Raw genomic sequence first — 18394 nt, 5'->3', positions numbered from 1 at the left:
CACTGCCCCAAACATTAGCAGTATTAAACAGGACGTCATTCACCACCACCTTAAATTACGCGATATGCTATGATTATGGGGTCAGGTAGCGACAGTCAGAGATTGTTATGGTACCAACCCTCCTGGCGTCTCCTCTCACTCTCCTCACCTCCTGGCGTCTCCTCTCACTCTCCTCTCACTCTCTTCACCTCCTGGCGTCTCCTCTCACTCTCCTCTCACTCTCTTCACCTCCTGGCGTCTCCTCTCACTCTCCTCTAACTCTCCACACCTCCTGGCGTCCCCTCTCACTCTCCTCTCTCTCTCTTCACCTATTGGCGTCTCCTCTCACTCTCCTCTCACTCTCCCCCCCTCCTGGCGTCCCCTCTCACTCTCCTCTCCCTCTCTTCACCTCCTGGCGTGTCCAGGTGGTCAAAAACATGGGTCACTGTCGGCCCAACATGGGTCACTGTGTCGGCCACAACATGGGTCACTAGTGGTCCACAACATGGGTCACTGGTGGTCCACAACATGGGTCACTGTCGGCCCAACATGGGTCACTGTGTCGGCCACAACATGGGTCACTAGTGGTCCACAACATGGGTCTCTGGTGGTCAAAAACATGGGTCACTGGTGGTCCACAACATGGGTCACTGTCGGCCCAACATGGGTCACTGGTGGTCCACAACATGGGTCACTGGTGGTCCACAACATGGGTCACTGTCGTCCACAACATGGGTCACTGTCGTCCACAACATGGGTCTCTGTCGTGCACTACATGGGCTTCAGGAAAGGAGTATGTGCTTGGTCCAGAGTTCTGAAATGTATACATCAATTATCTTCTACTAAGCCTTTGAACTCCAGTCTATGATGGTGACTGCACTCTACCCCTCTACATATACTTCATGGACCATGCTGAATGCTACGCGGGTCCTCGTGAGTACGTAGCACACTCCTGGATGGCCTGCCAGCCTCCCCCCCCCTCTCCTAGAATTTAACGAAATTCTGAGCCGAGTGGAGGACCGTGCAAGGAGACTGGTCTCTAGTCTTGACCCAGTCTGGTTAGACAGTCTGGTTAGACAGTCTGGTTAGACATCAGTAACACCAAAGATGTGGTTGTGGTCTTATTGTCGTGTGTAAGACCAATGGTCTCAACCTTGTTGAGGGCCAGAAGTTGGAAAGACCAGCACAAGGCGCTCACCCGTTTACAGCCTCGTGCTTGGCTCTGTCATTCACAAGAACATCACTCCATCAGTGATCATTCACAAGAACATCACTCCATCAGTGATCATTCACAAGAACATCACTCCATCAGTGATCATTCTCAAGAACATCACTCCATCGGTGATCATTCACAAGAACATCACTCCATCAGTGATCATTCACAAGAACATCACTCCATCAGTGATCATTCACAAGAACATCACTCCATCAGTGATCATTCTCAAGAACATCACTCCATCAGTGATCATTCACAAGAACATCACTCCATCAGTGATCATTCACAAGAACATCACTCCATCAGTGATCATTCATTCCCTGGCTGATTTACATTTGAAACATGTTGGTCCAACACATTAAGATATAGGATAACAGCTCTTAGGATGTTGGATAACAGCTCTTACTTTGTGTAGTTCTGCAATGACTAGCAATGACATTCCCAATGGATCCTAATCATAGTTAATAAAATGAGGGAGCAGGAATGAGGAAGAGAGAGAGAGTACCACAGGGTAGTGTGCTTGGCCCTCTTCTGTGGAATGTCTGTTTCAATAACCTACCTCATCACAGTCCTGAAGTTCAATGCTATACAGATCCTCTAACAAAAATCCTCTAACAAAGATCCTCTAACGACACTAACATAAACGAAGAAATGCCAGGTGCTGCAAGAATCATCACTCACCAACTTTCAGCGGTCTCTACCTGGGGTAGAAGATGGTAGGTCATACTTGTGACTGAGAAAACACAGGCGAACATGATAACTAGACTGTTATCTAGTTATTGCAAAAGGCTGGCAAAAACCTAGAGTTCACAGATGAAGGTTATCTTGAGGTTATCTTGAGATGATTTCGGGGCTTTTTTTTTTTTTTTAGTGTCCCCGCGGCCCGGTCCTCGACCAGGCCTCCACCCCCAGGAAGCAGCCAGTGACAGCTGACTAACACCCAGGTACCAACTTTACTGCTAGGTAACAGGGGCATAGGGTGAAAGAAACTCTGCTCATTGTTTCTCGCCGGTGCCTGGGATCGAACCCGGGACCACAGGATCACAACTCCCGCGTGCTGTCCGCTCGGCCGACCGGTTCCCGAAACTTACATGAAACTTACATTTTGGGAATGACGTTCGACTCGTCAATGACAATGATGAGCCACGTGCTTAACCTAGCTCAAAAGATACCCAGGAAACTTACAGCTCCACGGCGCATCTCGCACCTTCCTGACAGTAAGGGAAGCAAAACCTTATGTGAAGCACAAATTCGCTCTCATCAAGAGTATGTACCACTCTCCTTCATCGCCTGACCCCCCCCCCCCCCACCATCATTCATCAGACTTTTGGACAAAGTGGAGAGATAGGCAAGACGGCTCATCTCTAGTCTTGCCCAAGTCTGGTGGGAGCGGTCTGAACATCAGAGTCTGCAGATGTACAAGGCCAACATCTTCAAAGCCCAACTCCGTGGAGTACCAGTATTTGTCACCCTTAGCACTAGGCTCTCAACCTTCAACAGTTGAAGGAAGTATGGAAGTATCTTTCTCATGGGAAGTATCTTTTCTCATGGGTATACACTCCGAGGCTGACTCGCATCTTGAACTAGTTCGCCCAACAAGTTGACACGCGGGAGATCAGGTCAACTGATTACTTGAAAGCTCTGGCACACAGTTGGCTCCAGGCTCATCCTGCTCCTTATATGACTGTTAGTTAAAGAATAAAGTTTAATCCTGTTGATGCATATAATAGGCTCATGAAATAAAGTCTCTCTAGGAGCAATGAATGAACCCTATTATTTGTTAAAATAAGAAAAAAAAAGAGAGAGAGAGAGAGAGAGAGAGAGAGAGAGAGAGAGAGAGAGAGAGAGAGAGAGAGAGAGAGAGAGAGAGAGAGAGAGAGGGAGAGAGAGAGAGAGAGAGAGAGAGAGAGAGAGAGAGAGAGAGAGAGAGAGAGAGAGAGAGAGAGAGAGAGAGAGAGAGAGAGAGAGAGAGAGAGAGAGATGCGTTTCAATCTTCCACAATACAAAAATTGTCTGCTCTTATTAAATCACTGAACACAACTTCTGATAAAACACTTGAGACGTGATATCGCACTAAGTTCAGACTGGAGTGAACGATAACATATGACTCCGAGTGATATGAAAGAAACTACATTTTTCTTGGCGACGGGTAAAGATAAATGATGGAGAGTCTGGACAGTGATTGGCCCTCGGAGTGAGTGATATATTTCATTATAGAACACTAAATATCGAAGATTTTGGCGGTGAAAGGAAACGTTGCTCAAACGCTTCTGTTCTGTCGTTGGGACAGAACCCGCAGTCCTCGGTATGGTGTGTGTGTTCTCCACTAATTGTGCTTGTGGGGATTGAGCTCAGGCTCTTTGGTCCCGCCTCTCAATCAACTGGTGTACAGGTTCCTGAGCCTACTGGGCTCTATCATATCTACATTTGAAACTGTGTATGGAGTCTGCCTCCACCACATCACTGCCTAATGCATTCAACCTGTTAACTACTCTGACACTAAAAAAGTTCTTTTTAACGTCCCTCTGGCTCATTTGGGTACTCAGTCTCCACCTGTGTCCCCTTGTTCGTGTTCCACCCGTGCTAAAGAGTTTGTCTTTGTCCACCCTGTCAATTCCCCTGAGAATTTTGTAGGTGGTGATCATGTCTCCGCTTACTCTTCTGTCTTCCAGGGACGTGAGGTTCAGCTCCCGTAGCCTTTCCTCGTAGCTCATGCCTCTCAGTTCCGGGACTAGTCTGGTGGCATACCGCTGAATCTTCTCTAACTTTGTCTTGTGTTTAACTAAGTATGAACTCCAGGCTGGAGCTGCATACTCTAGCATTGGTCTGACATAAGTGGTATACAGGGTCCTGAACGATTCCTTACACAAGTTTCTAAAGGCGGTTCTTATGTTGGCCTCTTCTTATTTTCTCTCTATTTCTCTCTTGCAGGATTTCACCTCCCAGATGGTCCCTTGTGTTCAGCCTCCTGCTCCCTTCGCCTAATTTCATTACTTTACACTTTCCTGAGTTAAACTTCAGTAACCATTTTCTAGACCATTCCTCCAGTTTGTCCAGGTCGTCCTGTAGTCTCTGTCTATCTTCATCTGTCTTGATTCTTCTCATAATTTTTGAATCATCAGAAACATTGAGAGGAATGAGTCTATACCCTCTGGAAGATCGTTTACATATATCAGAAACAGAATGGGTCCAAGTACAGAGCCCTGTGGGACTCCGCTGGTGACATCTCACCAGATGTGTATGTATTTACTATTTGTATTTACTATTTGTGCCATCAAAATCAAGCTATTAGCTCTTGGACCCCGTCTTTCTCACCAATCTATTTTTTCCTCTGTTATGTCTAGTACATATATTTCTCTCTTACACACCCACACACATAAATCCCCAGGAAGCAGCCCGTAGAAGATGTCTAACTCCCAGGTACCTATTTACTGATAGGTGAACTAGGTACTTCATCTCCCATTAGGGTGATAAAACTCTGCCTATTTGATTCTGCCTCGGCCGGAAATCGAATTCGGGCCCATTTGGACTATGACCATTGAGTGCTGTCCACTCAGCCGCGAGTACCCTGTGTGTAATTACCTAAGTGTAATTACAGGATGAGAGCTACGCTCGTGGTGTCCCGTCTTCCCAGCACTCTTTGTCAAATATAACACTTTGAAATTACTGACGGTCTTGGCCTCCACCACCTTCTCACCTAACTTGTTCCAACAGTCTACCACTCTGTTTACAAAAGTGAATTTTCTTATATTTCTCCGGCAGCTTTGTTTCGTGAGTTTAAATCTATAACCTCTTGTTCTTGAAGTTCCGGGTCTCAGGAATTCTTCCCTATCAATTTTATCGGTTCCTGTTACTATTTTGTATGTAGTGATCATATCGCCTCTTTTTCTTCTATTTTCTAGTTTTTGCCTATTTAATGCCTCGTAGCTCTTGCCCTTCAGTTCTGGGAGCCACTTAGTGGCATGTCGTTGCACCTTTTCCAGTTTGTTGATGTGCTTCTTAAGATATGGGCACCATACAACCACTGCATATTCCAGCTTTGGTCTAACAAAAGTCGTGAACAATTTCTTTAATATTTTTCCATCCGTATATTTACAAGCAATTTTGAGGTTAGAAAGTGTAGCATAGGCTCCTCGCACAATGTTCTTAATGTGGTCCTCAGGTGACAGTTTTCTATCTAGAACCACCCCTAGATCCCTATCTTTGTCAGAATTCTTTAAAGATTTCTCACATAATTTATAGGTTGTGTGGGGTCTATGTTCTCCAGTTCCACATTCCATAACATGGCATTTATTCACATTAAATTCCATTTGCCAAGTGTTGCTCCACATACTTATTTTGTCCAGGTCATCTTGAAGGGTATGACAATCATCTAAGTTTCATATCTTCCCTATTATCTTAGCATCATCAGCAAACATGTTCATATAATTTTGTATACCAACTGGTAGATCATTTATGTAGACATTGAACATCACCGGTGCAAGAACTGAACCCTATGGTACTCCACTCGTGATATTCCTCCAATCCGATACCTTGCCTCTGATTACGGCCCTCATTTTTCTGTCAGTCAAAAAATTTTTCATCCATGTTAGAAGCTTCCCTGTCATCCCTCCAATATGTTCCAGTTTTCAGAACAACCTCTTATCTGGAACTCTGTCGAAAGCCTTTTTTAGGTCCAGATAGATGCAGTCAACTCAACCATCTCTTTCCTGTAAAATCTCTGTAGCTCGATCATAGAAACTGAGTAAGTTCGTAACACAGGATCTTCCAGATTGAAAACCATACTGTCTGACTGATATTATATCGTTTTTATCCAGGTGTTCTACCCATTTAGTTTTAATTATTTTTTCAATATTTTGACTATGACACTTGTCAATGATACAGGTCTATAATTGAGCGGGTCTTCCCTGCTTCCACTTTTGTAGATTGGATCTATGTTAGCCTTTTTCCACACATCAGCTACAACTCCTGTAAACAGGGATGCCTGGAAAATCAGTTGAAGTGGAATGCTGAGCTCAGGTGCACATTCTTTCAGGACCCATGCTGAAACTCCATCTGGACCAACTGCTTTGTTCTTACTTAGCTGCTTGAACATTCTTTCCACTTCGTCTTAGACACCTCTATGTTGTTCTCTGGAATTCTTATTGTGTCTGGTTCCCTGAAGATAACATTTTGTACAAACACACTTTGCAAGTTTTCGTATAATGTTTCACACATTTCCTTTTCATTTTCCGTGAATCTATTTCCCATTTTCACCTCTGAATATCCTTTACCTGCAATTTGTTGTTTATGAATTTATAAAATAGACCTGGTTCTGTTTTACATTTGTCTGCAATCTCTTTTTCAAAATTTATTTCTGCCTCTCTCCTCACTGCCGTGTAGTTGTTTCTCGCATCTTTGTATCGCTGGTATATTTGGGGGTTTGGCCTCTTCCTGTATTGATTCCATTTTTGTGTCTTTTGGTCTCTGGCCCCTCTCGCACTTTCTGTTGAACCAATCCTGTTTCCTAGTTCTGCATCTCTGTTTTAGTATAATTTTTTGTGCCTTTATCATATATTTCACAAAACCTGTGAAACAAAACACACATCTCATTCACTTCCTTGCCTAGCAACAAGTCTGTCCAATTATACTCACTAAAATTTTTTTCTAAGGTCGCCATAATGTCCTCTCCTGAAGTAAGGTTTTTCAACTGCTTGAACCTCCTTATTTTCTTCCAGATTATAACGTATTTCATACTTTATTCCCAAAAAGACATGGTCACTTTTACCCAAGGGAGGAAGGTACTGAATGCCAAATATCTCTTCCTCCTTCCTGGTAAATATCAAATCTAGCATGGAGGGAACGTCCCCTTCCCTCATCCTCGTAGCTTGTTTAACATGTTGATACAAACATGTTTCCAGGATGAGGTATACAAATCTACAGGTCCAAAAATCCTCTGTTCTAGCTTCATATGCTTCCCAATCCATGAATTTCAAGTTGAAGTCGCCGACTATCAACAGTCGTGAACTATCGTTATCCGCTCTCGCTATAATCTCTCTCATTATTGTTATAAGACCTTCTCGTTTGCTATCGAGCTGCTCCTTTGACCATGTGCTGCTTAGCGGTGGACTATATGCATTTATGATCATTAGTTTATCATCCTCATGGCAGATCTCTAGTGCTATTATGTCAACTTCTTGTGGATTGGCAGTCATTATTTCGTTCACCTTTAGGTGTTCTTTCACCAGCACAGCAACGCCACCGCCTTTTCTAATTTTTCAGTCCCGTCTCCAAATTGAGTAGCCCCTTGGGAATATGACCTCATTTAAAATAACATCTTCAAGTTTTGTCTTTGTGAGTGCAACAATGTCTGGTGTCTGCAGCTGTATTACATCACTTAACTCCAGTATCTTCCATCTTACTCCATCTATGTTGGTGTATGCTATTTTCAGGAACATGTTCCCCCTCTCCTTATTCTCCACTCTCCCTCTCTCGAGCAATTTTGTTGGTTTGCCTTTTTGTACCATTTTACTGGCTTACCTACCACTATCACTTTGTAGAAAAAAAATTGATTTCTTCTTCGTTTCTGCTCTCATTTAAACGTTTTGCCTCTATGAGGTTTAGTTTCAGCTTCTCTCTGTCTTCTCTTGAAAGATCTCGTCTTAACGACCACACTTTCCCATCTTCATCACTTTGTAATTTTCTAGCATTCCTTAGTACTTCTTCCATCTGTTTGGCACCGTTTAGAGTGATCCTCAAAGTTCGATCTTTCCCTTTTACGTATCTGCCTATTCTCCTGTAGTCGCAGACATTCTCTATGGTTGTAAGACCTTCCACGAGGCCAACAATTTTATCTACTACTTTCTCTTCTTCTACATCTCTTTCTGACCTAGATGTTACCTCCTTTTCTTTGCAGCCAAAAATGATCTGGAACTTACTCCGAATCAACTGTGTTTTGCACCAACTTCGGGTTAGATGCCAATTCCTTTCTCACTTCCAGCCTAATGTTTGTTTTATCTTGGTTGCTGCAGTGTTTGACTTCCTTTACTGCTTCTTCAATTTTTTCCTTCTCCTTGGCCACTTGTGCATAGGTGAGTTGCATATCTTTCTTGCACTGTTCTATTCCCTGTGTAACTTCCTCCATCTGTGCTGAAAAAAGCTGTTTCTCCTGTTGAATTTCCTTACCTTACCTATAATAGTCATTTATGGTTAAATTTGCTTTAACTTCTTCCAAAACTATTTTTAAGAGTTTATTTTCCTCTTTCATGCCTTTGCAATTTGTTTCCAATTGATTCTTGCCCTTGCACAAGTCTTTCACTAAACCCTCAAGACATAAAACTTTGCTCAACAATTGGTCATTACTTTCTTTCAATTTACTGACTATTTCTACATGAGAGGTCACTATAGTAGCTAAGTTTGCCAACATGTTGTGTAGACTGCTTACATCAATGCTTTCTTCATTGAAGGCCCCCAAATCAAGCTCTGTTTTGTTTTTCCCTCTTGCCGGCGGCCATCTTGAATGTTCTTGTCTGCACTAGAAACACTAGGGCAACTTTTTCTCATCCAATTTTTTCACTTCCCTTGGCACATTCCTGTTATCTCACCTTTTTTTTCAAAAGCACTATACCTTTATGTTCCCTGGGACACCACTCACTATCATCATCCTGTACTACAATACTTAGGATTGTTGAAATATGCTGGAGCTCCTCTGATGCAGGTGTTGACCCTAGGGGTGTCACCTTTTGAATGACCTATTTGAATTTTGAATGTGTGTGTGTGTGTGTGTGTGTGTGTGTGTGTGTGTGTGTGTGTGTGTGTGTGTTGTGCATGTGTGTGTGTGTGTGTGTGTGTTGTGCATGTGTGTGTGTGTGTGTGTGTGTGTGTGTGTGTGTGTGTGTGTGTGTGTGTGTGTGTGTGTGTGTGTGTGTGTGTGTGTGTGTGTGTGTGTGTGCTCGTGCACTCACCTAATTGTACTCACCTAATTGTGCTTGCGGGGGTTGAGCTCTGGCTCTTTGGTCCCCCGTTGACTCCATACAAACTGTGTATGGAGTCAGCCTCCACCACATCACTTCCTAATGCATTCCATTTGTCAACCACTCTGACAGTAAAAAAGTTCTTTCTAATACCTCTGTGGCTCATTTGGGCACTCAGTTTCCACCTGTGTCCCCTAGTGCGTGTGCCCTTTGTGTTAAATAGCCTGTCTTTATCTACCATATCGATTCCCTTGAGAATCTTGAATGTGGTGATCATGTCCTCCCTAACACTTCTGTCTTCCAACGAAGTCAGGTTTAATTCCCGTAGTCTCTCCTCGTAGCTCATACCTCTCAGCTCGGGTACTAGTCTGGTGGCAAACCTTTGAAACTTTTCCAGTTTAGTCTTATGCTTGACTAGATATGGACTCCATGCTGAAGCCGCATACTCCAGGATTGGTCTGACATATGTGGTATATAATGTTCTGAAAGATTCCTTGCACAAGTTTCTAAAGGCCGTTCTTATGTTAGCCAACCTGGCATATGCAGCTGATGTTACCCTTTTGATATGAGCTTCAGGGGACAGGTCTGGCGTGATATCAACCCCCAGGTCTTTCTCTCTCTCTGACTCTTGAAGTATTTCATCTCCCAAATGATACCTTGTATCTGGTCTCCTACTCCCTACACCTATCTTCATTACATTACATTTGCTTGGGTTAAACTCTAACAACAATTTGTTCGACCATTCCTGCAGCTTGTCCAGGTCTTCTTGAAGCCTCAAGCTGTCCTCCTCTGTCTTAACCCTTCTCATAATTTTGGCGTCGTCAGCAAACATTGATAGGAATGAGACTATACCCTCTGGGAGATCTTTTACGTATATCAGAAACAGGATAGGTCCAAGTACAGAGCCCTGTGGGACTCCACTGGTTTTTCACACAACCAGTCTGAGGTCTCACCCCTCACTGTAACTCTCTGATTCCTATTGCTTAGGTACCCCCTTATCCACCGGAGCGCCCTACCAGTTACTCCTGCCTGTGTGTGTATTCACCAAGTTGTGTTTGCGGGGGTTGAGCTTTGCTCTTTCGGCCCGCCTCTCAACTGTCAACTGTTTTTACTAACTACTTATTTTTTCCCACACCACACACATACACCCCCCCCCCCCAGGAAGCAGCCCGTGACAGTTGACTAACTCCCAGGTACCTATTTACTGCTAGGTAACAGGGGCATTCAGGGTGAAAGAAACTTTGCCCATTTGTTTCTGCCCCATGCGGGAATCGAACCCGCGCCACAGAATTACGAGTCCTGCGCGCTATCCACCAGGCTACGAGGCCCCCTGGTGGATGTGTGTGTGTGTGTGTGTGTGTGTGTGTGTACTCACCTAATTGTACTCACCTAATTGTGCTTGCGGGGGTTGAGCTCTGGCTCTTTGGTCCCGCCTCTCAACCGTCAATCAACTGGTGTACAGATTCCTGAGCCTATTGGGCTCTATCATATCTACATTTGAAACTGTGAATAGAGTCAGCCTCCACCACATCACTTCCTAATGCATTCCATTTGCTAACTACTCTGACACTGAAAAAGTTCTTTCTAACGTCTCTGTGGCTCATTTGGGCACTCAGCTTCCACCTGTGTCCCCTTGTTCGCGTCCCACCAGTGTTGAAAAGTTCATCCTTGTTTACCCGGTCGATTCCCCTGAGGATTTTGTAGGTTGTGATCATGTCCCCCCTTACTCTTCTGTCTTCCAGTGTCGTGAGGTGCATTTCCCGCAGCCAATGTGTGTGTGTGTGTGTGTGTGTGTGTGTGTGTGTGTGTGTGCGTGCGTGTTGATGTGTGTGTGTGCGTGTTGATGTGTGTGTGTGTGTGTGTGTGTGTGTGTGTGTGTGTGTGTGTGTGTGTGTGTGTGTGTGTGTGTGTGTGCGTGTTTGTTTGTGTGTGTGTGTATGTGTGTGTGTGTGTGTGTGTGTGTGTGTGTGCGTGTTTGTTTGTGTGTGTGTGTATGTGTGTGTGTGTGTGTACGCGAATTTTAATGAAATAATATTTATATCAAGGATTATTGGCTTTATTCATTGTTAAAAACACAAGTTAAAACATTCGCCGGGTCGTGTCTAAATACCATGAACGCCCCATACAACAGTGAACACTATAATTAACAACAATAGTATAAATAGAAGGAAAATTATATATATATATATATATATATATATATATATATATATATATATATATATATATATATATATATATATATATATTATATATATATATATATATTTTATATATATATATATATATATATATATATATATATATTATATATATATATATATTTTATATATTATATATATATATATATATTTTATATATATATATATATATATATATATATATATATATATATATATATATATATATTAACATATATATATATATATATATATATATATATATATATATATATATATATATATATATATATATATATATATATATATATATATGTTAATATATATATATATATGTATATATATATATATATATATATATATATATATATATATGTCGTACCTAATAGCCAGAACGCACTTCTCAGCCTACTATGCAAGGCCCGATTTGCCTAATAAGCCAAGTTTTCATGAATTAATTGTTTTTCGACGACCTAACCTACCAAACCTAACCTAACCTAAATTTTTTGGCTACCTAACCTAACCTAACCTATAAAGATAGGTTAGGTTAGGTTAGGTAGGGTTGGTTAGGTTCGGTCATATACCTACGTTAATTTTAACTACAATAAAAAAAAATTGACCTCAAACATAATGAAATGGGTAGCTTTATCTTTTCATAAGAAAAAAATTTGAGAAAGTATATTAATTCAGGAAAACTTGGCTTATTAGGCAAATTTGGCCTTGCATAGTAGGCTGACAAGTGCGTTCTGGCTACTAGGTACGACATATATATATATATATATATATATATATATATATATATATATATATATATATATATATATATATATATATATATATATTTATTTACATAACATTTGCAGCATTCTTTCTGCTAATGAGTGTATTCTCCTCAAAATTTTCCCCATTACTAAAGCAGCTCATTGTACATTCATAACATAACTTTGCTAATAATTAGTGAATCAGCTGTTGTAATTAATACAACGGTCGAGGCGCACAACGGCACGTTTCACGCACGCAAAAACAGACTGTTGGAACAACGGTGCTCTGGGTACAATAATGTGTTTTAATTAATCTCTCCCAAAACATGATATTTTATTTCAACAAGAGATTTTTCAGGCATCCAATTAGTCATAATGAGAGGATTTAGAATTGGTTCTGTGTTCAGTCCCAGCGAGTCTCTTCATGGTCCGCTGAATAGTTTTAATATGTGACTTTTGATTTGATTATATCAGTGCAGGTTTCCTATTGTATATATATATATATATATATATATATATATATATATATATATATATATATATATATATATATATATATATATATATATGTTCCCATAGCGTCTGAGACGCATGGCCCCTGGGGCAAGAGCATGGCCTTGGGATTTCTCAAGGAATTGGGTTCTAAGCTCATTGACGTCACCAGAGACCCAAGGGCTTCCAGTTTTTTGTTTCAGCGTCTCAGTGTGGCGATCCAGAGGGGAAATGCTTGCTGCGTCCTCGGCTTCTGTCCGGAAGCGGAGGAGCTTCAAGAGATCCATAACATTTAGGCATTGTTTGTATCAACCAATGTATGTATTGTAACCTTTAAATACACAGTAAAGCAAAAAACCAAAAACAAAAGGAAGGGGGTGGTAGGAGAAAAACACACAGAAACTATATTGGAGGGGACCTACATTCCCTCTAATGCATTATGTGGGGTTTCCTCCGAGGCTATGGGTCCCCTTCTTCCAGCCAGAGGTGGTACTCCCTCCCCTTTGTCTTATGATGGATGATTCGATGATGACTCGATGGATGAAACAATCGGGATGATAGCGGACAGAGTGTATCGTGATCCGGCTTGTACTCCTCTTGACATACCAGAAAACATTCTGAGGAAACTACTCCAAGCTTGTACTAAAGAGGCACCCTTCTTGAGCCCAGATGGGCACATGTATAAGCAAGTAGATGGGGTCGCCATGGGTTCTCCCCTTGGTGTCCTGTTTGCGAACTTCTACATGGGTACCATCGAACAAAAGGTCTTAGTCGACATGAACTGGAAACCGGCCATATACTGCAGGTATGTTGACGACATTTTTACACAGGTACCTGATGTCAGACATCTGCAGGAGCTGAAGGAGGCATTTGAGCGGAATTCTGTGTTGCGTTTCACTTACGAGATGGAGAAGGATGGGAAGCTGCCCTTTCTAGATGTAACAGTCATGGAAAGGAGCGGAGGTTTCCACACTGCAGTCCACACTAAGGAAACAAACATAGGAATGTGCCTCAATGCCAACAGTGACTGCCCAGACAGGTACAAGAGGAGTGTCGTTAACGCTTATGTCGACCGTGCTCTCAGCCACAGCTCAGAATGGAAGCAAGTTGATGAAGAACTCTGTAGGGTCCTAGCCAACAACGGCTTCTCCAATGGTTTCGTTGAAGACATCATAAGAAGGAAGGTGAAACGCCATGCAACCTCTGAAGAGACAACTAACACAACACCTGTACCCCTTTTAGACTATTTTACAGGAACTTCTTTTCAACAGCTCATAAAACGGAGGAAAGGGCCCTGAAAGATATTGTTAATAGAAACGTTATCCCTACAGACAAAAATCAGAAGATACAACTGACGATCTACTATAAAACCAAGAAAACGGCCAACCTACTCATGAGAAACTCTCCAGACACAAAGCAGAACGCTTTAAAAGAGACCAATGTCGTCTATGCCTTCAAATGCCCACTTGGGGACTGTAAGCCTCAAAGAATTCAGTATATAGGCATGACAACAACATCTCTTTCCAGGCGATTAACTATGCATAAGCAACAGGGCTCCATTAAGAAACATATAATCTCTTCCCACAACCAGACCATCACCACAGAAGTCTTAACAAAAAACACGGAAATCATCGATAGATGCAGCGATAGCAGGCGGCTAGATATCTGCGAGGCACTACACATTAAGAAGTCGACACCAGCAATCAACAGCCAATTAATGCACAACTATATTCTACCCACTTCAAGACTCCGCACCAATATAGAAGCATCAAGAAGTATGGGCCAATAGGCCCTTTGCAGTTACTTCCATTCTTCCCTTTAACTTGCAAAATATTATACCCATTGTTTCGTGTTCTGTCTTGTGTTGAAAGTTTGTTTTCACTTCATCCAAAAACTGTTGTAACATATCACCTCACCCAAATGCAGGTATAAAATCGAAGATGTTTAAGCTCTGTTCAGTTATAATTGTGTGTGTGTAAACTAAAGTCTTTGAAAATGTAATAAGTTTTACGAAACGCGCTCAAGTGTCGCGTCAGACTAGAAATAAAAATGAATTTTGGAGAATTGATTTTTCAGTTACCATCAACAGTGAAGAAAAATATAAGAAACATTGAGCAAATTCGTGTTAGAATTATTAATCTTACTTTTTCAGGTTTTCTGTAATACACACGTCATTAACCAAAACACCATTGTGACTATTATTATTTTTTTTCCATTCTACACAAATATCTTCTACCATCTGGAGGGTGAAGAAACACTAGATCACTTAATCCTTGCCACTTAATGTGACAGCTTAAGAAGTATACTGTTGAACTGACACAGGTACACTTAGTTTACAAGAGGTCTAGACATTTATTAGTGTGGGTTCACCTCACTCTACGATTCACCTAACCCACTTAATCATAGAGAGCAGCGAAGGGTAAGGTGAGGTGTTTGTTGCCTGACTCCGACTTCTAGCTGTCCGCTAGGTCTTTCATCTTCCACTGGTCAATGGAGGACCATCCAACAGTTGTATGCTTGCAGTCGAATTCATCTGGATGTTGATTACCTGTGTCAGCTCCCGAATGAGCACAGCCTCAAAGAATATGTAGTGGGCGGAGAGGAATGTGTAGTGCGCGGAGAGGAATGTGTAGTGGGCGGAGAGGAATGTGTAGTGCGCGGAGAGGAATGTGTAGTGGGCGGAGAGGAATGTGTAGTGGGCGGAGAGGAATGTGTAGTGCGCGGAGAGGAATGTGTAGTGCGCGGAGAGGAATGTGTAGTGCGCGGAGAGGAATGTGTAGTGCGCGGAGAGGAATGTGTAGTGGGCGGAGAGGAATGTGTAGTGCGCGGAGAGGAATGTGTAGTGGGCGGAGAGGAATGTGTAGTGGGCGGAGAGGAATGTGTAGTGGGCGGAGATGAATGTGTAGTGGGCGGAGATGAATGTATAGTGGGCGGAGAGGAATGTGTAGTGGGCGGAGAGGAATGTGTAGTGCGCGGAGAGGAATGTGTAGTGGGCGGAGAGGAATGTGTAGTGGGCGGAGAGGAATGTGTAGTGGGCGGAGAGGAATGTGTAGTGGGCGGAGATGAATGTGTAGTGGGCGGAGAGGAATGTGTGTGTAAACTACATATGGTCTCGGTAAATTTGCATTGAGAGAACATACGCTTGAAATTTCCCCTAGAAACCCTCGCCCGAAGCTCACGAATAAATCCACGAGGTCACTCCAGGAGAGAATTATTTAAGCAGTCAGAGTGAACATATTTACATACGGACAAACACTGGTATAATGCACCGATATATTTTCTCTACACCTCCCAAACCCGAAACACAAATATGTTTTTAGCTTAACTATGATTGAAGAAAAACAGTAAATAGTACAGAGTAAATTACTACAACAAGTAAGCTGTTAAGAATAATAAACAGGTTAAATAAGATAAAGTTAACAATGGTAAAAAGTTTACAAATATAAATTGGAAATAGTAAATAGTATAAAATAAAAAAAAAATAATAAAACAAAGAAAATAGTTAACAAATAGGAAACAATTAAAAAATCAACAGCTAAAATAGTAAATATTTAAAGAATTACAAAACTTGGAGAAAACGTAATGATCCCTTGTGTGCCAGACGTTGGTCCTTTTATGTGAGTCAGTGGACCTTTCCCTGAGTCGTTGGCCCTTTTATGTGAGTCAGTAAACCTTCCCCTGAGTCACTGGCTCTTTTATATGAGTCAGTAAACCTTCCCCTGAGTCGTTGCCTCTTTTATATGAGTCAGTAAACCTTCCCCTGAGTCGTTGCCTCTTTTATGTGAGTCAGTAAACCTTCCCCTGAGTCGTTGGCTCTTTTATGTGAGTCAGTAAACCTTCCCCCGAGTCATAGGCTCTTTTATGTGAGTCAGTAAACCTTCCCCTGAGTCATAGGCTCTTTTATGTGAGTCAGTGGACCTTCCCCTGAGTCATAGGCTCTTTTATGTGAGTCAGTGGACCTTTCCCTGAGTCGTTGGCTCTTTTATGTGAGTCAGTGGACCTTTCCTTGAGTCGCCGGACCTTTTATGTGAGTCAGTGGACCTTTCCCTGAGTCGCCGGACCTTTTATGTGAGTCAGTGGACCTTTCCCTGAGTCGCCGGACCTTTTATGTGAGTCAGTGGACCTTTCCCTGAGTCGCCGGACCTTTTATGTGAGTCAGTGGACCTTTCCCTGAGTCGCCGGACCTTTTATGTGAGTCAGTGGACCTTTCCCTGAGTCGCCGGACCAAACAAGAGAGTTTCCGAAAGGTTTCTTTGCCAGTCGTGTGTGCTCTTGCCTGGAAATCACTGCATATTGGAGGCGGGGAATGGCTGTTCCTTGCCCTGCCGGACCACCATCACCACCCAAACTACCTCTCTGTTACTACCAAGCGCTGCACACTGCACCTTCGTGTGGCAATATTGGCTCGACTCCTGCAATGTGCAACGCTGCAAGTCTTGAACCTTTCTACAACGGCGCTATTCAAAGGCATGATTGGACTTTTTAGCAAGACGGTGAGATATATATATATATATATATATATATATATATATATATATATATATATATATATATATATATATATATATATATATATATATATATATATATATATATATGCGGAAAACCCACAGAGAAATTCTAAATTCAGAGACCATTCTAAGCTAAGCTATACCTGTTTTTGGTTATTTTCACCTGACCAACCCTAGGGATGGGTTGGTCAGGTGTCGGCCTATATATCCTCCCCTTCTCCCTTCTCCTTAGTCAGTCTGGTGTTGACAAAGGCTTTAACAAGCCGAAACGTTCACCTCATTTCATATTTCTCTGTGGATTTTCCGCATAAAATGATCAGTGTTTTGTGATCGTCAATTGCATATATATATATATATATATATATATATATATATATATATATATATATATATATATATATATATATATATATATATATATATATATATATTAAGGACTGGAGTGGTGGGGGAGGATTGGAGGTATATGGATAAGCGAGTGGATTAAGGATGGTAGGCGAGGATAGACGAGTGGGATATGGCTTGACGCTTGATGGATAGGAATATACAGGAAGGATACGGAAGCAGCGTTGAGGTAAATGAAGCGGATTTAATGGATTAATGAGATTAGTGGATGTTATACTCTGAGAAGATTCAGTGGATTCACTGAACCCACTCAGGGTGGGTTTAGTAGTTGGGACTATATGGATAGGATTTAGTGGCTTGGAAACATGAATTGTGTTTAGGGGCTTGGATACATGGGCTGTGTTTCATGGCTTGGATATATGGAGTGTGTTTAGTGACTTGGATACAAGGATTGTGTTTAGTGGCTTGGATACATGGATTGGGTAAACTGGCCTGAAAATCCATAGACTGGGTTTAGTAGCATTGTAATACATTGATTGAGTTTAGAGCACATGTGGCAACTGTCACATATTTGGAGCGGGGTGAACAGTCACATGAATCGTGTTTTAAGTACTTAAAACGTGTTCTCAAAACTTAATAACTTAAGTTTTAAGTTCCCATAACCCAACAGCCACGTCTATTGGGTTATGGGAAGAGTCACTTGTTCTTCACTGTTCTTGTTTTTTTTTGTGTGAGTTTTTATATATATTACAAAAAATATATTGTCATGATCAGGAAATTTCAAAGATAGGACCATTATCTCTGGTCCTCTGCGAGCAACTTAACTTGAAATTTAAGCCACATTCAAGAATATATCCGGAATCAGTGTTTTTCCACTTATTTCTTTTATTAATATATGAGGTACATCTACATTTGTGCAGCTACCCTAGACTATATGAAGGGGAGTACAGTGTGTCAA

The 18394-nt window shown here is 41.8% G+C and overlaps 1 protein-coding gene across 1 annotated transcript; it reads left to right on the top strand.

Annotated features, from left to right (window-relative positions):
* Positions 1-1121: 1121 nt before the first annotated feature.
* On the top strand, positions 1122-1523 carry LOC138351141 (acrosomal protein SP-10-like). The gene has a single exon (XM_069302777.1). It carries the CDS (start codon positions 1122-1124, stop codon positions 1521-1523), a length of 402 nt encoding a protein of 133 aa, XP_069158878.1.
* The last annotated feature ends 16871 nt before the right edge of the window (positions 1524-18394 follow it).

Source organism: Procambarus clarkii, chromosome 48 (genome assembly GCF_040958095.1).
Source record: "Procambarus clarkii isolate CNS0578487 chromosome 48, FALCON_Pclarkii_2.0, whole genome shotgun sequence".
In the NCBI taxonomy this organism is placed as follows: domain Eukaryota; kingdom Metazoa; phylum Arthropoda; class Malacostraca; order Decapoda; family Cambaridae; genus Procambarus; species Procambarus clarkii.
The sequence above is the reverse complement of the archived record's forward strand: the minus strand, read 5'-3'. Positions and strand labels throughout refer to the sequence as shown.